At 42.8% G+C, this 23,790-nt stretch overlaps 1 protein-coding gene across 3 annotated transcripts in view; it reads left to right on the forward strand.

Moving 5' to 3' along the window:
• The window catches only part of LOC139240171 (threonine--tRNA ligase 1, cytoplasmic), a 57,211-nt gene extending 45,074 nt beyond the window's left edge, over positions 1-12,137 (forward strand). For all 3 annotated transcript variants that reach the window (XM_070868593.1, XM_070868583.1, XM_070868602.1), the window contains exons 12-19: positions 1,554-1,716; positions 2,576-2,713; positions 2,814-2,891; positions 2,975-3,075; positions 4,222-4,326; positions 5,386-5,458; positions 7,783-7,897; positions 11,621-12,137. In XM_070868593.1, the coding sequence (XP_070724694.1) occupies positions 1,554-1,716; positions 2,576-2,713; positions 2,814-2,891; positions 2,975-3,075; positions 4,222-4,326; positions 5,386-5,458; positions 7,783-7,897; positions 11,621-11,769 (922 nt within the window). In that variant the 3' untranslated portion in view covers positions 11,770-12,137. The remainder of the gene's footprint in view (positions 1-1,553; positions 1,717-2,575; positions 2,714-2,813; positions 2,892-2,974; positions 3,076-4,221; positions 4,327-5,385; positions 5,459-7,782; positions 7,898-11,620) is intronic.
• The last annotated feature ends 11,653 nt before the right edge of the window (positions 12,138-23,790 follow it).

A 23,790-nucleotide genomic window follows, 5' to 3' on the forward strand; every position in this document is an offset into this window, starting at 1 on the left:
AGCATAACCCCAGCTTTTCCAGTCTATCCTCGTAACTGACATTCCGCATCTCTGGAATCATTCTCGTAAATCTTTTCTGCACCCTCTCTAAGGTCTTCACATCCTTTCTAAAGTGCGGTGCCCATAATTGGACACAATACTTGAGTTGAGGCTGAATTATCGTTTCTAAATGCTTTCCCACCACAGAGGTTAAACTTACTGTAGTTGCTGGGTTTTACCTTGCACCTTTTTTCTTGAACAAGGGTGTAACATTTGCAATTTTCCAGTCCTCCGGCACCATTTCCGTATCTAAGAAGGATTGGAAGATTATGGCCAGTACTGTGCAATTTCCACCTTTTACTTCCCTTTGCATTTGAGGATGCATTTCATCCAGTCCTGGTGACTTATCTACTTTAAGTACAGCCAGCCTTTCTCATACCAACTCTCAATTTTTAGCCCATCCAGTTTCTCAACTACCTCTTCTTTCACTGTGACTTGGTAAAGACAGATGCAAAGTACTAATTTAGTACCTCAGCCATGCCCTCTGCCTCCATGCGTAGGTCTCCTTTTTGGTCCCTCATTGGCCCCACCCATCCTGTTGCTACCTGTTAACTATTTATATGCCGCTCTTACTTCCTTTTTCACTTCCCCTCTGGACTTTCTGTATTCAGCCTGGTTCACACTTGTATTCTCATCCTGACATCTGCTTTATCTTGCACTCTCATCTTTTTCGTGATCCAGGGAGCTCTGGCTTTTGCCCCTCGTGGGAATGTACCTTGACTGTACCCAAAACATTTCCTCTTTAAAGGCAGCCCATTGTTCAATTTACAGCTTTGCCTGCCAATCTTTGATTCACTTTATAAAAAAAAAATTGCATATCCAGTCCATGCACAATGTTTCATCCTCCAAATATAAAATAGATCCTCAACGCCGACCAAGAGCTGAAATGGCTCCAAGCTGTTTGGAGTTTGCAAAATTTAGAGTATGAAGTAAATATTTTTTGTCTCTTGTTTTAAAGATAGATAAATATGCAAATTATGTACCAGACTTTGTGTGCACTGACTCACCCTTTTTGGCGTGGAAGCAAGTCATCCTCGATACGAGGGACTGCCTATGATGATGATGATGATTACTGCTTCACTGCTCTTCCTCTCTGTAATGTTGCCTAATTTTCTCTGACTTAACACCTTCCTGTCTGTTTTGAAAACAGCCTCCAAACCCGTTGCTTTGACTCTGCCTTTGGTCCCCCACCCTAAACCTCTCCATTATTCCACTCTGCAGTTTCTTAAACTGTAGAAATTCTGTACAGGTTATACCAATTGGCCCATTTTGTTCAGGCCAGTTCTCCCAATGGAACTAGCCACCCTAATTCCTTCCCATTTTCCTGTACTAAATATTTGGTCGTCTTCTGCGTTTTACTGTGTACTGGCTAGTTTCCTGATCAACTCTTGTGTTGAGTTTGGATGCTGCTTCACTTAGTATATCAATGCAACTTTATGAAATTTTGACTACATTGAGCATGAAATTGTCTTGTTCTAAATGCAAGATGTTTTCATCATTTGTCCATATTTCAGCCTCATGTTTGACCATCGGCCACGATCCTGGCGGGAGCTGCCAATGCGGTACGCTGACTTTGGAGTGCTTCATCGTAACGAACTGTCTGGAGCACTGACAGGCCTGACCCGGGTCCGGAGGTTCCAGCAGGATGATGCCCACATTTTCTGTACCATGGAACAGGTATATCATGATTCAATCTTCTTTAGGTTTCACACATGCTGCTATGTTGCTCAGGATTGTTGAAATGTATGTAGTGTGATTCTGGTCACTTCTTGGCAAGCTTTGTTTGTTATTTTAAAAATCTGGGTCAAAGCCAATAGTACAGGGCACCAGCAAGGTTGAGAAAGAAAAGATGGGATAAATTAAGAATAAATGGTTAGATGATGCCAAGCTTGGATTTTAAAAGCCCTTGGATTGCAGGAGGAAGGAATGAATGAGATGAAGTGTTAAGTATTTGATCTACTTGCTTGGAGCTAAGAGCAATAATTTGTTGAAGACAAGTTTGTCCAGGAATATGGCAGTGCAATGAGTGTTGATTTCAACAGTGAAACCTGAGGAGGAGGAAATATCTGTAGCACAGTGAATTTGAAAGAGAGAGATGGTATTGATAGGTGAGAGAGGAGCCACCATTGGGCGAGATAATCCTGTTAAGAAAAATAAATTATATGGCAAAGTGGGTGTGATTGGTCCTGTGTGAGGTTGTTTTTGCTTCCACAACTTGGGATTGTTGAGTTTCTGTGCAAGTGCACTTTTTTTTTTATAGAAATGTGCTATTTTAAAATAAACACTGAAACGCCATGAATGTATGAGCGCTCTCAATATTTTAATTGTTTTAATAGTCTAGCAGATAAGTATCTTCTCTGTCTCCCTGCCATAGTTCTAACATCAACATGAGTAGCTTGTGTTTTTAGTCATAGAATAAGTGGGATGTTACTCTTATTTGCTCTGTATTCATAAACTATTGTTCATCCAAGAATTCTGTTTTTAAAAAAAAAAACAAATAGGAAGGTGGTAATTGTTTTTAAAATGTTTTGACCAGATTGAAGCAGAAATCAAAGGTTGCCTGGACTTCCTGCGTGCTGTCTACAATGTTTTTGGATTTACTTTTAAACTTGAGCTTTCTACTCGACCGGAGAAGTTTCTTGGTGATATTGAAGTGTGGAACACAGCTGAGAAGGTCAGTAATTGTACTGTGCACATTTAGGTGATGCTCAATGCCTGTATTTTATTGTGCATTTTTAATCAGAGCAGTAATTGTATAACCCTTTTTTCCCCAGCAACTGGAAAACAGCCTGAATGAGTTTGGTGAGAAGTGGACCTTGAATCCTGGTGATGGTGCTTTTTATGGGCCGAAGGTAACTTAAATGAATGTAATAATACCAGAAACATTTAATGTGACACAAAAATATTTCTAACATCTTTTTTTAAAAATTCTTAGATTGACATAAAAATCAAAGATGCTATTGGTAGATATCATCAGTGTGCTACAATTCAGTTGGATTTCCAGTTGCCAATCAGATTTAACTTGACCTATGTGAGGTAAGCCTCCTAAAATTAAAATCACATTAAGTAGGGAATATGTTCATTTTGAGCTGTCCAGTTGCAAAATTTATTTTAAATCGCTATTCTCTTCCCATTTAAAGAGTATATTTCTTGTACTCAAGGGTAATATAGAGAAAATGAAATGTATTATGGCAAGTTAAATGATTTCAGTATGAAACTAAGTTATAGAGCCTGATTATATTTGTATGTAATTTCAATGTTAACACATGCTTTGGAAGTTTGGCATCGAACAGTTATCTTTTCACAAGCTATTGCAAAAAGGAGTGTCTGATTTTCTTGACCAGAAAATGAAGGAAATCAGCTGCAAGAAAAATGTGCATTTTGGGGTCAAAAATTAAGTAAAATAATTGTAATCAAATGCTTTGGTTTTAGCAAGCAATGTTTTTGGAAGAATCGAAACAGTAAATTAATATCTAACAGTAAATACTTAGAACTATATTCGCAACATAAGATACTGAAAGGAGTTGATAGACAACCATACCTGGATCCTCAGCACCTCCCCTTGCCCCCCCTTTCCTCCCAGTGGAACTTCATTCAGCCAACTGTATGTGATGCAAGTGAATGGAGGTATCTACATTGATGCTACATGATGGCTAATTCCAATTTTGGAATTCATTTTTCAGGAGCAATTTTGGTGGTTACTGAGGTTTAACCCTAAAATAGAAAATGTATTTATACATATGCTTTTCAGGATTTCCCACCCCCAAAATGACTCCTTTCAGTCTTCTGTATATAACTTGTCATCCTGCACTTATGGCCACTGTCTGCACTGCTTCATAATGCAATTAATGCTACACGTTATTGCTAAAACACCCTCTGTTGTGTGTGCATGTGTTTCTTGCGCCATCAGAGCACTCTGGCATCTTGGCATGCTTCATCTAGCAACCTGTATGAGAATCTCTGAAACCCCTGGAGGTTGCTAAGTAGACAGTAATAATTATCGATTCCTTTCATAAATTTATAATATAATCATGAGTCAATTGCTTGTCTTGATTTGCAGTTTATATAACAGATTTAATTATTTCTCCTCTTACTAAATAAGCCTTTTTAAAAAAAAAAAGATACACAGTTGCAGTTAATGTTAAACACAGGAAGTACTGTTATGGTTCTACTTTATTTCAGTCATGATGGTGGTGACCAGAATAGGCCTGTTATCATTCACCGTGCTATCCTGGGTTCTGTGGAACGAATGATTGCAATTTTGACTGAAAACTATGGTGGCAAATGGTAATATAGAATTCCATTTTCTGTGTGTTCATATAGATTTTATTAAGATTAGTGGATTACATAAGTACTGCTAAAGTATACATAACTTTCAAAAACCTGTGTTTCACAAATACTATGTTTATTCATACTAAGTATTCTTTTAAAGTATAATACATATGCACTGTGTATATATTTTGTGTATGTATTATACTTCAAAAGAATGCCCTCCGTGTATATCCCATTTTTCTAAAGTGTGTGTGTTCAATGAAGAGAGTCACACACAGATGCTGACACTTGCCTACCCTATAGAGTACCCACCCTTCAGAGTCCTGATGGTGCTGCTTGTAATCAACAGCCTGAATTCCATTGTTGCAGCTTTACTGATTGTCATTGCACTAACAAACAAAGGGAGAGAGTAAAAAGCAACAGAGTAAGAAAAAGGGAAAGTGAAAAGGAGTATGTTTTATTAAAAACAGGATGAGAAAGAGAAATGAAGGAGGTGGAAATGTTATGGTCTAACCATGCAAATAGCAGAAAATAGATTGAGTTAGATATCACATTTAATCATAAAGGGCACAGTTTGGGTTTTTGTTGGGGAGAAATAGATTGAATTGCAAAATAAGATGCCCTAAACATCAGAATTAATTGGTTACTATAAATAGAGTTTCTAATTAAAAATATACAGAATCATGGAATGTGATCCATAAACATCAGTAAATATCCTGGAAGCTTGTGTAATAAAAATTGAACTTTGACACTTAATTATAAACCAGTGGTTGTGATCATGATTTTTCTTGACTCAAATGTTAACTGGTATATTGATCTAGCACACTAATCCAAAATATTGGACAGCCCTGGTTGTGATGCACAGAATAGCAGGGTATGGACTGTCATCCAATGCAATGAGTTCCTAATTTTGACAACTGTCTGGGTGAATTTTTTTAAAATTTTTCCTCCGCAGAGAGGGAGAAATGATTTGCACTAGCCTTGTTAAGTGGCATTGGTAGATAACATGTGCACTCAGGTAATGTTGTATAGTGCTGCAATTACCTGAAATATGCTGCAATTTCTACTTTGCAGGCCTTTATGGCTGTCCCCACGTCAAGTTATGGTTGTACCTGTGGGACCTATGTGTGAAGAATACGCACAAAAGGTAAAGTCTTGGAAACTACTGCCTTCATATATTTCCCCGTATTGTGAAGCAGATGTGTGAATGTGTTGCAGAGTATTCAGAGCTGTTTTGGAGGGGTCATGGTTGAGTGTAATGCAAAAAATAAAACCTTCAGGTACAACATTGCAGTAGATGAATTCCAGTGTGGTAAAATAAAGCAGCAGTACTCTGTAGGATGCAGGTTCGTGTTTGTAATTCCTTTTCTGACTTTCTATCTTTGGCATGTTCTTGGTGCAAGTAATTAGAATCTGGGTATGTCTTGCAATGGAGACAAATCCAGAGTTGTTGAACCCAAGTTGCACTATGATCCTTCCTGTTTAGCTAGCTCAAGAGTTATGGAACAGATGCCAGGAACTGGTAAATGGCTTTCAATTTTGGCTGGGGTTTGGTGTGTGGAGTAACAACAGAGTGGTAGGAAAATTATTTTTCATTTTTTTTAAAAAAAAGTGAACATGTAGAATAGAAGGACTTGATTTCCAAATTTTCCTTGGTATGAGATTTTAACTGATTACATTTTTGTACTGCACATGGCTTACTAGGCACTTTAAAGTACCAACTCCAAAAGGATCGTGGTCTTTTTAAAAAAAAATAAAATAAAAATCTGTCTTTTGGAATACTGAAGTAGTCTTGGAACACAACTTAAATATAACAACAGCAGTTTCATTGTGTGAAAAAGAACACACTGGTCTGATACTTCAGTTTTCTAGTTCTTAGTTCTATAATTATATTTTTGGAATCCATTCCTGGTGGAAGATGGGACTGCTTGCTACTTTTGGTTTAAAAGGCTCAATCAAAGACCAAGCTTTTTAAAAACATGCAAAGGAGTAGACCATAAGGCCCCTCAAGCCTACTCCGCTATTTAATAAGATCATGGTTGAATTTCTACATCAGCTTGACGTTCCTGCCCGATCCCCATATTCTGTAGTGCCCAAAAATCCATCCATCTCAGTCTTGAATGTACTGATTGACTGAGCATTCACGGCCCTCTAGGGTAGAGAACTCCAAAGATCCACAACTCTCTGGGTGAATATATTTTTCCTCATCACAGTCCCAAATGGCCGGCCTCCTATGAGACTACAGCCCCTAGATATAGACTCTCCGAGCCAGGGGAAACAGCCTCTCAGCATCTACCCTGTCAAACCCTCTAAGAATTTTCTACGTTTCAATGAAATCACCTATCATTCTTCTCAACTCTAGAGAATAAAGGCCCATTCTACTCAATCTCTCCTCTTGGAACAATAGGACAGCCCTCTCATCCCAGGAATCAATCTAGTGAACCATTTGCAGCTCCTTTAAGGCAAGTGTATCCTTCCTTGGGTAAGGAGACCAAAACTGTACACAATACTGCAGGTGTGGTCTCCCCCAAAGCCCTGTATAATTGCAGCAAGACTTCCTTACTCTTGTATTGCATTCCAAACACTTGCAATAAAGGCTAACCTACCATTTGGCTTCCCAATTGCTTGCTGTTGACATTTTGTGATTTACCAGACATTAAACCGAAATCTGTGTTGGAAAATTGACATCTTGTAATCTGAAAGTTGAGCAATTGTAAATACTTCAAGCAGTTGGCAGCATATACCATCTATCGAGTGCCAACAGGCACTGACTACCTCTTCAAGGTTACTCATGGCTGTTGATGAAAATGAACCTGTACTTGAAATACCCTTTTGAGCTCATTCACAGTTGATGTAACTGTGACTCCGTTGCATTTAATGCTTGCTGATCTGATTTACTCTGCAGCACATTGCTGTGACCTTCCTGTAAATGCTCAATATCACCACTTTAAGTGCTGTTGCAGCCTTTGACGGGAAACTCAACCAACAATATTTTGCATTTTTTTTTCCAGTTTATTCTATCAGATTTTTTTTTAACATTTGAAAGGATGTTGAGAAGAGCATTGTAGGTTTAGAGATATTTAACATCACTGCTAGATTTTTTATTCTGGGGAGTTTGGGGAAGAAAATTAACATTAACAAGTGGTGTGCAAGTCTGATAGAATAATACATGAACTCCAGTTTGAGCAGGCTTGATAAGCTGGTCTTTCACTCTGGATTTTCTCGTTGTCAAGAGAAGTTTCTATTTGCAATTCTTTATAAGGTAATCAATTTACGCCACATTTACGTGTGTGTGTGTGTGTGTTCAGGTGTTGCAGCAAATGATTACATTGATTTTATTCCGCTGGGAGGAAATAAAGCATCTGCAAAGTCATAGCCATTTGAGATTTTTGGTTCTTTTTAAAAAAAAAAAAATGTAATTTCTAGAAGCCTTTTCAGTAATAGTGTTTCTTTATAAATTCATATGACTAGGTTCAACAGCAGTTTCATGAGGCTGGGTTAATGAGTGATGTTGACCTTGACCAAGGATGCACGCTGAACAAGAAGATCCGAAACGCACAACTTGCCCAATATAACTTTATCCTTGGTAAGCTTTGTTAATCTTGTCTCTGTGTTTGCTGTGGTGGTGATGGTGGTTGTGGGGGGGGGGGATGAAAGAAATGCAAAATTCTGGTTACTGGACTAGTAATCTAGAGTCCTGGACTAATAATTGAGAAAATGTTCAAATCCTACCATGGCAGTTTAGGAAATTAAATTGGATTTTTTTTAAACAAAAACTGTTAACGGTAAAATAAAAATTGACCATAAGGCTATTGAATTGTCATTAAAAACTGGTTCACTAATGTCCTTTTTAAGGAACGAAACCGGTTGTCCTTTCGAGATCTGGCCTTTATTAAAATTGTGTACAGGGATCTCGGGGAGATGGGATAGGTGCTGTGCGAGCCCCTAACCTGTGGTTTTTAATAGCTCACTGCAGCCTGGGACGATTCCTGTAGACTGAAGGAGGCTAATGTAGTCTCTATCTCTTTTTTTTTTACATTGACAAGATGGACAATAGGCCCATTAGTTTGACATCAGGAATCGGAAGGATGCTTGAGTGAATCATTAGGGATGCAATAGATGAATGCTTAGATAGAGAGGGGCATATTAGGGACACCCAACATAACTTCATAATAAGGTTGCGTCTTAGAAATCGCATTGTAATTTTTTGAAGAAATGGTGGATGAGGGAAGCCCAGTAGGCATCGTCTACTTAGACTTCCAAAAAGCTAAAGAACCTCTGGTAATAGTGGTAATATATGGAGTTGAATTAAGAACTGGCTGGCAGATGTAGTTATAGATGGATTTAGATCTGTTTGATGACTGGCCATTAGTGGTATCCTGCAGGGATCAGTGTTGGGACCATTGCTCTTTACTAGTTTTATTAACGATCTGGATGTAGGTGTTGGGGGCATGATTTTCAAATGATACCAAGATCTGTGTGAATATTGGGACTGTAGATGATACTCCACTCCTTCAGGTGGATCTTGATGTGTTGGGAGAATGGGTTTGTGACTGGCAAATAATGTATAACTTGGATATGTGCAGTGCTATGCCCGTGGGCAGGACGAATGCTCAAAGTTTATACACCTTTCGGAGAAAAGCATTATAGAAGGTGGAGAGAGATTTTAGCATTCTAGACTTGGGCAATGTTGTGAAGTGATAGCTAGCTAGAGCAAATAGGATTTTTTGTGCATTCATAAGACAATTGAGTATAAGACGAAGCACACTTTTGTGCTTGTACAAGACCTTGGTCAGGCCTCACCTTGGAATACTGTGTCCAGTTTTGGTCTCTTCGCATGGTGGATGATATTGAGACTTTGGAATGGCTACTAGACTAATTCTCAGTATAAAACATCTTGATTATCGAGATAGGCTAAAAGAGTTGAGACTCTACATTTTAGAGAAGTGTAGACTTGGTGATTTGATTTTGAAGTTTATAAAATGATGAAGGGATTAGATTGTATTCCAGTTGGCAAGACTGTTCCAATTAAATAGGTTAGGGAAGACCAAGGGGTCACAATTTTAAGTTGTATAAGGCCAGATCGAGGTTAGATGTCAGGAGATGGGTTTTTTTCCCAGAGAATAGTGGACCTTTGGAACAGGCCGCCGTCTCGTGCGGTGGACACTGATTTGCTGAATTCCTTCAAGTGAGAGCTGGACCTGTTTCTGATTGGAGCTCTTGCAAAAGGTGGTACTTCAGGGAATTTAGGGCCAGTGATGATCAGGACTAGTTTCGATTGCTGAGATGGGTCGCAGAGGAATTTTCAAGATGTTTCCCCCCAAATTGGCATGGGGTTTTACCTGTTTTTTGCGCCTCCCAGGAGATCACATGGTTTCAGGTAAGGTGGATTGTATATATTAGGATGCACAACGTATCACAATTGTGTGGGATGGGCTGGATGGACCAGGGGATCTTTACCTGTCTGTCATTGTCCATGTTCGTTCATTTGTTTATTCGTATATGTGACTCCAGTCCTACATCATTGTGGTTGATTCTTAATTGTCCTCTGTAGTGGCCTAACCAGGGATGGGCAATAAATGTTTTGCCAATAATTCTATAATTAGGGGGACAGATAGCATCCTTTGTAAGCAGGATCAAGAGTCCCATACGGTATGTTGCCTACCTGGTGTCAGGGTCAGGGACATCTCGAACCAGTTCAATTATGCTGCAGCTATACAAAGCCCTGGTTAGACCACGCCTGGAGTACTGAGAGCAGTTCTGGGCACCACACCGTAGGATATTTTGGCCTTGGAGGAAATGCTGCATAGGTTTACCAGAATGATACCCAGACTTCAAGGGTTAAGGTAAGAGGAGAGATTACACAAATTAGGGTTGCATTCCCTCGAATTTAGAAGGCTAAGAAGTGATCCGATTGAAGTTTTCAGGATATTAAGGGGAACAGATAGGGTAGATAGAGAGAAACTATTTCTGCTGGTTGGGGATTCTAGGACTAGGGAACATAGTCTAAAGATTAGAACCAGACCTTTCAGGAGTGAAATTAGGAAACACTTCTACATACAAAGGATGGTTAAAAATTTGGAATGCTCTTCTGCAAATGGCAGTTGATGCTAAATCAATTGTGAATTTTAAATCTGAGATTGGTCAACAGAAAGTTATCAAAGGATATGGGCCAAAGACGTGTATGTGGAGTTAGATCACAGATCAGCCATGATCTCATTGAATGACGGAACCGGTTCGAAGGGCTAAATGGCCTACTCCTGTTGCTATGTTCCTATGTCCACATCCTGATAATAGGAAAAATGTTTCATACCAATTCTGATAATCAATGAGCTATCAAACAATAAACAATCCTCTTCTACGATGGCGGCTAGCCTTCCCTCCCCCCCCCACCTCCCCCTTCAGCGATGACTGGAGCTCTCCTTCCCCATTGGTGACCTGGCCTCCTCCTCCTCCTCCAGAACATTGAGAGTACCATGGCTGTGATCCCCACTGCCCTCGCACTCTGAACCCCAGTGGGCCACTGACCCTCCCAATGCTTGCCCCCAACCAGGCCTCGGACCACCTACCATCAAGGGCGCTACCCAGCACCGAGCCTGCGGCCAACATCTTGCCGTAAGCAACTAGGCCCATATAGCAGTGCCTGATCTCCAGTCGTCTTGGACCCCCTTGCCACTGGATCAAGACCTTGCTCAGATAAGCCCGTATGGGAGCCGGTGTGCAACGACCACCCAACAATAAAAGAACTCGCGCATAGGCATCTTGCACTCCTCTCAAGTCTTCCTCGATTCTGAGGGACTACCAGTGATGATGATGATGATGATGATTTAAATCAGAAGCCATTTGTGCAAAGCTGAAGGTGCAATCTTTTCAGTATTTTAATTAGATAAAACCATACTTTAAAACAAAATAGTTGAAAGTGCTTAACACATTTAATATGAATAGGGGGATTGTAGTGAGAACATTAAATTATGTTTCTCTAGTAGTGATTAAAGTGATAAATATGCTTTCCATAAGTAAATACACCAATGTGCCATGCCACACTGCAAATCAACATTCTAACTTCAGCCATGCCAGGAGGAGGCTGGGTACTACCCTGCTGGGAAGAGGAGGAAAAACAGAGAGCCATTCTCTCGCGTCATTAGTTCTTTCTGGTGCAGGTGACCTAGTTTGTATTAACAGTAAATTCCAAAGCATTAACCTATTGCTTTCATTTAATACTATTTAATTTTTTGTAGGACTCTAACTGATTTTTGTTTTACAGTGAGTACATTCTGGCAATTAATTCAATGTGTTGTCGCATTTTCAGTGGTTGGTGAAAAAGAGAAGACTAGTGAAACTGTCAATGTACGTACAAGAGACAACAAGGTGCATGGAGAACGCACAATATCTGAAACCATCAAGAGGCTTTTGCAGCACAAACAGTCCAGAAGTAAACATGCTGAAGAGGAGTTCTGAAGTTTTTTTTATCCTGCAATATAATGTGGAGCCAAAAGTGAATTATTTTTATTGGGGAAGGGAAATAATTCCATTCTGAAAATCTAAAGGGTATTTCCAAGTAGTAATCAAAGTCCCTGTCGGCACAATCACCAATGTGGGTTGAAGGTTGAGAATTAAAATTGTTTCAATTTTTATATATATATATATATATATATATGGCAGCTTCTTGCACAAAAACTTGAAAGTACATCTTCAAAAACTGTATGTAGTTTTCTTGTTCACTTTCTCTAATCTAATTCATTTATCTGTGTATTTTTAACAAATATCTTGCAATTCATGACCATAAAAGTAGGAACAAAGACACCCAATAAAATGAATTTCTCAACATCGATCTTTACATTTGTTGTAAGTTGTATTGTTAAAAAAATGGGGTCAGTTTGTATTGCACTAGTCAAGATTATTGAATTCTCCCCCTTCCTTTATAAATTATGAAGAGATTTTATCAGTCATCTGAATCCATATTCATCTATTCAGGTGAAGTTCATTGCTTCAAAAATAAGTCAGCCTGTTGCTATTGAGCCACCTTTTAGGTTTTATTTTCAAATGTTTAAAGACCAAAAGGCTACTATATTTTTTAAAATCGCAAACAGCAAAAACTATTGCTTTCCTCAAGGTACCGGAGTCACTGGAGTGCTTCATCACCCCCGGGCAGCGAGAGACTGTGGAGGGATGTGATTGGGGCCCAGGAGGGGCGTGAGTTCGGGGCCCAGGGGCAGCACAGGCCAGCCCACACTGCGATATGTGTGCGCACTAGGTCCGTGCAGCAGAGCAGGTCTCTGGTCGTCTTGGATAACCCTTGCCACTGGACCAAGACCTAGCTCTGTCAAGCCCGTATGGTGGCTGGTGTGCAACGGTCATCACACATTAAAAAAATCAAGCACAGGCATCTTCCACCCTTCAGGATGTAGTTCAGAACCTGGAATATTAGGTCCTTTATTGAAACACCTGTGAACTCATCCTTTTTTGGTGTGGAAGCAAGTCATCCTCGTTTCGAGGGATTGCCTATGATGATCATCACGCCCGGAAATCAAATTTTAATTTGATTTATTAAGTTTCCTTTAAATTTTGTTTAAGTTTTGATCAACCTTTATAAAACATTGGTTAGGCCTCAATTAAAGTATTGTGTTCAATTTTGTGCACTGCACTTTAGGAAGGATGTTGAGGCCTTAAAGAGGGTGCAGAAAAGATTTACAAGAATGGTTCCAGGGATGAGGGACTTCAGTTACATGGATAGACTGGAGAAGCTGGGGTTGTTCTTCTAGCAGAGAAGGTTGAGAGGAGATTTGATAAAGGTGCTCAAAATCATGAGGGATCTAGACAGAGCAGATGTGGAAACTGTTCCCATTGGCGGAAGGGTTGAGAACCAGAGAACACAGATTTAAGTTGATTGGCAGAAGATCCAAAGGCGACATGAGGAAAAACTGAGCGAACGTGGGTAATTATAGACCGGTTAGCCTGACATCAATAGTGGGGAAAATGTTGGAATCAATTAGAATCAATTATTAAAGATGAAATAACAACACATTTGGGAAGTAATGATGGGATCGGTCCAAGTCAGCATGGATTTATGAAAGGGAAATCCTGCTTGACAAATCTTCTAGAATTTTTTGAGGATGTAACTGGTAGAGTGGACAAGGGAGAACCGGTGGATGTGGTGTATTTGGACTTTCAAAAGGCTTTTGACAAGGTCCCACACAAGAGATTGGTGTGCAAAATTAAAGCACCTGGTATTGGGGGTAATCTACTGACGTGGATAGAGAATTGGTTGGCAGACAGGAAGCAGAGAGTCTGGATAAACGGGTCCTTTTCAGAATGGCAAGCAGTGACTAGTGGGTGCCGCAGGGCTCAGTGCTGGGACCCCAGCTATTTACAATATACATTCATGATTTGGATGAAGGAATTGAGTGTAATATAGAAACATAGAAAATAGGTGCAGGAGTAGGCCATTCGGCCCTTCTAGCCTGCACCGCCATTCAATGAGTTCATGGCTGAACATTCAACTTCAGTACCCCATTCCTGCTTTCTCGCCATACCCCTTGATCCCCCTAGTAGTAAGGACCTCATCTAACTCCTTTTTGAATATATTTAGTGAATTGGCCTCAACAACTTTCTCTGGTAGAGAATTCCACAGGTTCACCACTCTCTGGGTGAAGAAGTTCCTCCGCATCTCGGTCCTAAATGGCTTACCCCTTATCCTTAGACTGTGACCTCTGGTTCTGGACTTCCCCAACATTGGGAACATTCTTCCTGCATCTAAGCTGTCTAACCCCGTCAGAATTTTAAATGTTTCTATGAGGTCCCCTCTCATTCTTCTGAACTCCAGTTAATACAAGCCCAGTTGATCCAGTCTTTCTTGATAGGTCAGTCCCGCCATCCCGGGAATCAGTCTGGTGAACCTTCGCTGCACTCCCTCAATAGCAAGTATGTCCTTCCTCAGGTTAGGAGACCAAAACTGTACACAATACTCCAGGTGTGGCCTCACCAATGCCCTGTACAACTGTAGCAACACCTCCCTGCCCCTGTACTCAAATCCCCTTGCTATGAAGGCCAACATGCCATTTGCTTTCTTAACCGCCTGCTGCACCTGCATGCCAACCTTCAATGACTGATGTACCATGACACCCAGGTCTCTTTGCACCTCCCCTTTTCCTAATCTGTCACCATTCAGATAATAGTCTGTCTCTCTGTTTTTACCACCAAAGTGGATAACCTCACATTTATCCACATTATACTTCATCTGCCATGCATTTGCCCACTCACCTAACCTATCCAAGTCGCTCTGCAGCCTCACAGCATCCTCCTCGCAGCTCACACTGCCACCCAACTTAATGTCATCCGCAAATTTGGAGATACTACATTTAATCCCCTCATCTAAATCATTAATGTACAGTGTAAACAGTGGGGCCCCAGCACAGAACCTTGCGGAACCCCACTAGTCACTGCTTGCCATTCTGAAAAGTACCCATTTACTCCTACTCTTTGCTTCCTGTCTGACAACCAGTTCTCAATCCATGTCAGCACACTATCCCCAATCCCATGTGCTCTAACTTTGCACATCAATCTCTTGTGTGGGACCTTGTCGAACGCCTTCTGAAAGTCCAAATATACCACATCAACTGGTTCTCCCTTGTCCACTCTACTGGAAACATCCTCAAAAAATTCCAGAAGATTTGTCAAGCATGATTTCCCTTTCACAAATCCATGCTGACTTGGACCTATCATGTCACCTCTTTCCAAATGCACTGCTATGACATCCTTAATAATTGATTCCATCATTTTACCCACTACCAATGTCAGGCTGACCGGTCTATAATTCCATGTTTTCTCTCTCCCTCCTTTTTTAAAAAGTGGGGTTACATTGGCTACCCTCCACTCCATAGGAACTGATCCAGAGTCAATGGAATGTTGGAAAATGACTGTCAATGCATCCACTATTTCCAAGGCCACCTCCTTAAGTACTCTGGGATGCAGTCCATCAGGCCCTGGGGATTTATCGGCCTTCAGGCCCTGGGGACTTACCGTCTTGATGTTCCCTGCAAGCTTCTTCTCATACTCCATTTTCCCTGCCCTAATCAAACCCTTTGTCCTCCTCTGCTGAGTTCTAAATTTCTCCCAGTCCCCAGGTTCGCTGGTATTTCTGGCCAATTTGTATGCCACTTCCTTGGCTTTAATACTATCCCTGATTTCCCTTGATAGCCACGGTTGAGCCACCTTCCCTTTTTTATTTTTATGCCAGACAGGAATGTACAATTGTTGTAGTTCATCCATGCGGTCTCTAAATGTCTGCCATTGCCCATCCACAGTCAACCCCTTCAGTATCATTCGCCAATTCATCCCAGCCAATTCACGCCTCATACCTTCAAAGTTAGCCTTCTTGAAGTTCTGGACCATGGTCTCTGAATTAACTGTTTCATTCTCCATCCGAATGCAGAATTCCACCATATTATGGTCACTTCCCCAAGGGGCCTCGCACAACGAGATTGCTAATTAATCCTCTCTCATTACATAACACCCAGTCTAAGATGGCCTCCCCCCTAGTTGGTTCCTCGACATATTGGTCTAAAAAACCATCCCTTATGCACTCCAGGAAATCCTCCTCCACCATATTGCTTCCAGTTTGGTTAGCCCAATCTATGTGCATATTAAAGTCACCCATTATAACTGCTGCACCTTTATTGCATGCACCCCTAATTTCCTGTTTGATGCCCTCCCGAACATCACTACTACTGTTTGGAGGTCTGTACACAACTCCCACTAACGTTTTTTGCCCTTTGGTGTTCTGTAGCTCTACCCATATAAGATTCCACATCATCCAAGCTAATGTCCTTCCTAACTATTGCCTTAATCTCCTCCTTAACCAGCAATGCTACCCCACCTCCTTTTCCTTTTATTCTATCCTTCCTGAATGTTGAATACCCCTGGATGTTGAGTTCCCAGCCCTGATCATCCTGGAGCCACGTCTCCGTAATCCCAATCACATCATATTTGTTAACATCTATTTGCACAGTTAATTCATCCACCTTATTGCGGATACTCCTTGCATTAAGACACAAAGCCTTTAGGCTTGTTTTTTTAACACCCTCTGTCCTTTTAGAATTTTGCTGTACAATGGTCCTTTTTGTTCTTTGCCTTGGGTTTCTCTGCCCTCCACTTTTCCTCATCTCCTTTCTGTCTTTTGCTTTTGCCTCCTTTTTGTTTCCCTCTATCTCCCTGCATTGGTTCCCATCCCCCTGCCATATTAGTTTAACTCCTCCCCAACAGCACTAGCAAACACTCCCCCGAGGACATTGGTTCCGATTCTGCCCAGGTGCAGACCGTCCGGATTGTACTGGTCCCACCTCCCTCAGAACCGCTTCCAATGCCCCAGGAATTTGAATCCCTCCCTGCTGCACCATTGCTCAAGCCACGTATTCATCTGAGCTATCCTGCGATTCCTACTCTGACTAGCAATCTCTGGTAGCAATCCCGAGATTACTACTTTTGAGGTCCTACTTTTTAATTTAGCTCCTAGCTCCTTAAATTCATTTCGTAGGACCTCATCCCTTTTTTTTATCTATGTCGTTGGTACCAACGTGCACCACGACAACTGGCTGTTCTCCCTCCCTTTTTAGAATGTCCTGCACCCGCTCCGAGACATCCTTGACCCTTGCACCAGGGAGGCAACATACCATCCTGGAGTCTCGGTTGCAGCTGCAGAAACGCCTATCTATTCCCCTTACAATTGAATCCCCTATCACCATCGCTCCCCCACTCTTTTTCCTGCCCTCCTGTGCAACAGAGCCAGCCACGGTGCCATGAACTTGGCTGCTGCTGCCCTCTCCTGATGAGTCATCCCCCTCAACAGTACTCAAAGCAGTGTATCTGTTTTGCAGTGGGATGACCACAGGGGACCCCTGCACTACCTTCCTTGCACTACTCTTCCTGCTGGTCTTCCATTCCCTCGCTGGCTGTGGACCCTTCTCCTGCGGTAAGACCAACTCGCTCCACGTGCTACTCATGTCATTCTCAGCATCGTGGATGCTCTAGAGTGAATCCACCCTCAGCTCCAACTCCGCAACGCGGACCGTCAGGAGCCGGAGGTGGATACACTTCCCGCACATTTGTCGTCAGGGACACTGGTGTTGTCCCCGAGTTCCCACATGGTACAGGAGGAGCATATCACGTGACCGAGCTGTCCTGCCATGACTTAACCCTTAGATACACTTAAATTGGCGACAACAATGTTAAAAGTTACTGACTAATAAAGAAAAAGAAAAACTACTCACCAATCAGCAGCCAATCACTTACCACGTTGGCTGTGACATCACCTTTTGATTTCTTTCTACTTCTTTTTTGCCTTCTCTCCCAGCTGGAGCTGCACCGGTACCCGGACTGCTGAGCCTTTTATAGGCCGCTGCCTCTCTCGACGCTCCCCGGACTGCTGAGCCTTTTATAGGCCGCTGCCTCTCTCGACTCCCGCCTCTCTCGACGCTCCCCGGACTGCTGAGCCTTTTATAGGCCGCTGCCTCTCTCGGCTCCCGCCTCTCTCGACGCTCCCCGGACTGCTGAGCCTTTTATAGGCCGCTGCCTCTCTCGACGCTCCCCGGACTGCTGAGCCTTTTATAGGCCGCTGCCTCTCTCGACTCTCGACGCTCCCCGGACTGCTGAGCCTTTTATAGGCCGCTGCCTCTCTCGACGCTCCCCGGACTGCTGAGCCTTTTATAGGCCGCTGCCTCTCTCGACTCCCGCCTCTCTCGACGCTCCCCGGACTGCTAAGCCTTTTATAGGCCGCTGCCTCTCTCGACTCCCGCCTCTCTCGACGCTCCCTGGACTGCTGAGCCTTTTATAGGCCGCTGCCTCTCTCGACGCTCCCCGGACTGCTGAGCCTTTTATAGGCCGCTGCCTCTCTCGACTTCCGCCTCTCTCGACGCTCCTCGGACTGCTGAGCCTTTTATAGGCCGCTGCCTCTCTCGACTCCCGCCTCTCTCGACGCTCCCCGGACTGCTGAGCCTTTTATAGGCCGCTGCCTCTCTCGACTCCCGCCTCTCTCGACGCTCCCCGGACTGCTGAGCCTTTTATAGGCCGGTGCCTCTCTCGACTCCCGCCTCTCTCGACGCTCCCCGGACTGCTGAGCCTTTTATAGGCCGCTGCCTCTCTCGACGCTCCCCGGACTGCTGAGCCTTTTATAGGCCGCTGCCTCTCTCGACTCCCGCCTCTCCAAGTTTACAGATGACACTAAGCTGGGTGGCAGTGTGAGCTGTGAGGTGGACGCTAAGAGGCTGCAGGGTGACTTGGACAGGTTAGATGAGTGGCAGATGCAGTACAATGTGGATAAATGTGAGGTTATCTACTTTGGTGGCAAAAACACGAAGGCAGAATATTATCTTAATAGCGGCAGATTAGGAAAAGGGGAGGTGCAACGAGACCTGGGTGACATGGTACATCGCTCATTGAAAGTTGGCATGCAGATACAGCAGCTGGTGAAAAAGGCAAATGGTATGTTGGCCTTCATAGCTAGGGGATTTGAATATAGAAGCAGGGAGGTCTTACTGCAGTTGTACAGGGCCTTAGTGAGGTCTCACCTGGAATATTGTGTTCAGTTTTGGTCTCCTAATCTGAGGAAGGACGTTCTTGCTTTTGAGGGAGTGCAGCGAAGGTTCACCAGACTGATTCCAGGGATAGCAGTACTGACCTATGAGGAAAGACCAGATCGACTGGGCCTGTATTCACTGGAGTTTAGAAGAATGAGAGGGGATCTCATAGAAACATAAAATTTACAGGACTGGGCAGATTAGATACAGGAAGAATGTTCCCGATGTTGAGGAAGTCCAGAACCAGGGGACATAGTCTAAAGATAAGGGGTAAGCCATTTAAGACTGAGATGAGGAGAAACTTCTTCACTCAGAGTGTTAACCTGTGGAATTCCCTGGCGCAGAGAGTTGTTGATGCCAGTTCATTGGATATATTCAAGAGGGAGTTAGATATGGCCCTTACGGCTAAAGGGATCAAGGGGTATGGAGAGAAAGCAGGAAAGGGTACTGAGGTGAATGATCAATCATGATCTTATTGAATGGTGGTGCAGGCTCGAACGGCCGAATGGCATACTCCTGCACCTATTTTCTATGTTTCTATATTTCTATGAGGGGCCAGTGCCTGATAGTAATTTGGAAGAGCAGGATGAGGATGATGACAACGATCAGGAAAGCACGCAAGTGCCTGATGCCGGAGTACGAGGTCAGAGGAGGGCCGTCCATCGTGCTGCTTTAACGATTGCTCGAGCCCTGCGCCAGCAGCTCATCCGTGAACGCTTCAATAACTGATGCCTGAGGACTCAGCGACAACTGTTGCGCATGGACATGTTCATTTTTTGGAGTGGTTCCTATGTTGTGTTGTGTTAATGGAACATGATTCAGTTTTAATGAAAAAATATTTTATTGAAAAGTTAACGTTAGTGTAATAAAATATTTGTTGTATCAAACTTTACTTTTTAATATGATTCTTTAAGATTACTTAAAAACTTTAAGATCACTTATAAACTTGTAAAGTTACAAAGCAATTTCAATGTGAAAAATCTTGAAAGATCACTTAAATTTCAAGATCATTTTTTAGATGCAAAATTAAATAAGTTACAAAATGTGAGAGCATTTACACTATAAGATCACTTAAAAACCCTAAAATCACTTATAAGTTGTAAGGTTTCAAAACTTGAACAACGTTACCACAGTTACATCAAAAACAAGAACGAAAGCAGCAAAGAAAGGCTGCAACCATCTCTCATCCACATCTCGGTGAATGTTCACTTCTTCATGGGGGTGTCATTTGATTGGCCGGGCTGTGTGCCCTTATTGCAGCAGCTACCACCATGAAGGCTTGTGCCATCACTTGCATGCCCTCCCTGACGGCCAGTGCCGTCGATTGCACTCCCTCGGACATTCCCTCCCTCATTTCACGTGTCATTATTGCTATTTCTCCTGTCAGTACCGTCGCCTCAACACCCACTGCACTGACACTGCCCCCTGCCACAACCTGAGCCGCATCTGTTGCACGCTGCATCTCAGGAGAGCGTGTCTCCAATCTCCTTCTCCTCGGCCTGGGTCTGCTCCATTATATCATCAGCACCACTGGGACCCGCAACGTCGGAATCAAAACCATGGAAGGTGGAACCAAAACCTATGCAAGGGGTTGGAACTCTGATGCCTGTTAATGTGGGCTCATAAATATTAATTTGGAAGGTTTCCCCTGAAGACATTTCAGTCATCGCCGCCTGCAGCCAGTCTGGATTGTCCGCATCTGGCTCTTCTGGTTCTTGTTCTGGATCGTCAGGATCTTCTGGGTTGGCATCATCATCATCTTCTGCAAAATATATCAGAACAGTCAAATGTTTAGCAGCAGAGGAGGGGACAAGATGGGTGGCATGAGTACTCTCACACATAGCAGGCCAGGCAGCAGGTTGATTTGAAGGGCCACGATGCATTTTCAGGACTTACCCTCTTCCTCGCGTGTGGGCCCAGCTTGTGCTGTACTGATTGCTTTTCTCTATGTACGACTCATCATAGCAGCTACCCTTTGTTCCAAGGGTGTCAGTGGATGCAGATTGGGCGGGCCTCTTTCTGTTCGAGTTCTTTCCCTTTTGTTGTGGGCCAATTTCTTCTGCAAAGATTAAAATATAACTTTTTACAGTGCATCTTTCTGCAAGGTGGGACACACAGCTAGTCACATTTACATTTACGATTACATTAAAAAATGAAAATATTACTTACACTAACTACTTGACCAAGGTCGTGCCATTTCTTTTTATACTGGCTTCCTGATCTCCAGGTATGCACCACTGCGCAGTAATCTTCTGCAACTTGGATCCAGCATTTCTTCATTTCTTTGGGTGGCACCTTTATGCGACCTCTGTTGCTGGTATCCAGCTCCTGCCATCTCTGCTCAATAACGTTGACTAATATCTCCACTTCCTCATGCAAGATATTCTTTGTTCTTGGTGGACATTGTTCCATTTCTGTATTGAATTGACACTCTGATTTTTCAAAACACACGGTCCTTACTTTGCATGCACCTATGCAGCACTTGTTCTGGAAGTTTAGCAGCAAAAAGCAGCACTCAGATTTCAGCAGGTGATTTCTTTAACAGTGCTGCTAAAAGCACTCCTTCAGGCACAAAAAATCACCATGATTCACTCCCAAGCCTTTCCACAGCTACACAAAACAAATCAGCACTTTTCCTCATGTACCTTTAAAAATGACCGAGTGCCAATGTTTGTATCACACTGCGCATGCGTGCACGCTCCAACGCGTATGCGCAGGGCTGCTGGCACGACATCTTCTGCTGTAAGCTAGCCCTACCCCCCTGCACTTTCAAAATCGGCGCAACGCTTTGGCCCCGCCCCCCGCTGATCTCTGCACGCCGCGGAGCTGCAAGGAAGCTGCTGGGAGGCCGAGAATTCCTCTGTGAGTTTTTGACAGCTTTTGTGCACGGAAAATGGGCGTGGGTGTCGGGGCTGCGCCGTTCTAGGCGCGCCCCGAAACTTGAGGCCTATGTTCCCAGCAATCTTCCTCTCATACTCTATTTTCCCCCTCCTAATTAAACCCTTTGTTCTCTGCTGAATTTTAAATTTCTCCCAGCCCTCAGGTTTGCTGCTTTTTATGGCCAATTTATATGCCTCTTCCTTGGATTTAACACTATCCTTAATTTCCCTTGTTAGCCACGGTTGAGCCACCTTCCCCATTTTGTTTTTACTCCAGGCAGGGATGTACAATTGTTGAAGTTCATCCATGTGACCTTTAAATGTTTGCCATTGCCTATCCACTATCAACTCTTTAACAGTCTATTCTAGCCAATTCATGTCTCATACCATCAAAGTTACCTTTCCTTAAGTTCAGGACCCGAGTCTCTGAATTAACTGTGTCATTCTCCATCTTAATAAAGAATTTTACCATATTATGGTCACTCTTCCCAAAGGGGCCTCACACAACAAGATTGCTAATTAGTCCTTTCTCATTACACATCACCTAGTCTAAGATGGCCAGCCCTCAAGTTGGTTCCTCGACTTATTGGTCTCAAAAACCATCCCTAATACACTCCAGGAAATCCTCCTCCACCGTATTGCTACCAGTCTGGTTAGCCCAATCTATATGTAGATTAAAGTCGCCATGAGAACTGCTGTACCTTTATTGCACGCATCCCTAATTTCTTGTTTGATGCTGTCCCCAACCTCACTACTACTGTTTGGTGGTCTGTACACAACTCCCACTAGCGTTTTCTGCCCTTTGGTATTCCGCAGCTCTACCCATACAGATTCCACATCATCCAAGCTAATGTCCTTCCATACTATTGCGGTAGTTTCCTATTTAACCTGAAACGCTACCCCATCTCCTTTTCCTTTTTGTCTATCCTTCCTGAATGTTGAATACCCCTGGATGTTGAGTTCCCAGCCTTGGTCACCCTGGAGCCATGTCTCCGTAATCCCAATTATATCATATTCGTTAATAGCTGCCTGTGCAGTTAATTCGTCCACCTTATTACGAATACTCCTCGCAATGAGGCACAGAGCCTTCTGTATTGTAACGATTCTATGATTCTAAGTTGGTTTTATTGGTTATGCTCTTTTAAAAGAGGGCACATGCTATCTCTTAATTGGTGCTGACACCCGCAATCAATTACTGAAATTAAGCAAAAGAGGTTGCCTTCCCCAATTTGCAAGTCAGCGGGAACACCTGGATTTCAGCCCCTATAGTACTCTTCTAAAGATCAGCAAGTGTCTGGCACCATCAATCTCGCCTTGAACCCATGAGATTTGTAAGCACTACATTCAATAGGAAATACCTAAATATAAGGGAGAAAAGTACTAGGAGATGCTGTCTTTAAGAACTGTAGGCTAGATTTTCCTTTTTGGCAATTCACATCCTGTACTTGGAGTTGCACTCCCCCCTCCCCCCCTCTGCAAATTTGCAAGGCTACGGGGGCAGGACAGGGGGAGTGGGACTAGCTGAAGTGCGGTCGGCACGGGCTCGACGGGCTAAATGGTAGAAGAAGGAAATGGTACAGTCCTCTAATGCACGATAATAAACATGCTTTTCATTTCCAGCCACTTTGCCCTCCCTTACTTGAGCATCAAATACACACAGGGGACCGACAGAAATTCATACCCTCTTCCTCTTCCTGCATTCCTTCATTCACAGACAAATGTATTTGATCCTTTCCTGAACTTGTTCTCATCTTCATTAAGCAATGCATTCTCAGCCTGAGTTGCAATCCATATGGTGAGTTAGATTGAGGAGGTGGGAGAAGGAGGAGGGCGAGGCGGAATAGGTAATAGAATAGCAGAAACGTTTCCAAAATAATTCAGAATGGAGGAGTTGCAAGGACTAGAAGTCGGGAGGGGCGAGATCAGGAAGAGCTGATACTTTTAGAGGCGGGAGAAATACTTGCACTTTGAGATCACATGGCAAATTGACCTTGCAGTAAATTGTTTCTTTTCCTGTAATAAAGTTCAGT

This window comes from Pristiophorus japonicus, chromosome 2 (genome assembly GCF_044704955.1).
Source record: "Pristiophorus japonicus isolate sPriJap1 chromosome 2, sPriJap1.hap1, whole genome shotgun sequence".
Classification (NCBI taxonomy): domain Eukaryota; kingdom Metazoa; phylum Chordata; class Chondrichthyes; family Pristiophoridae; genus Pristiophorus; species Pristiophorus japonicus.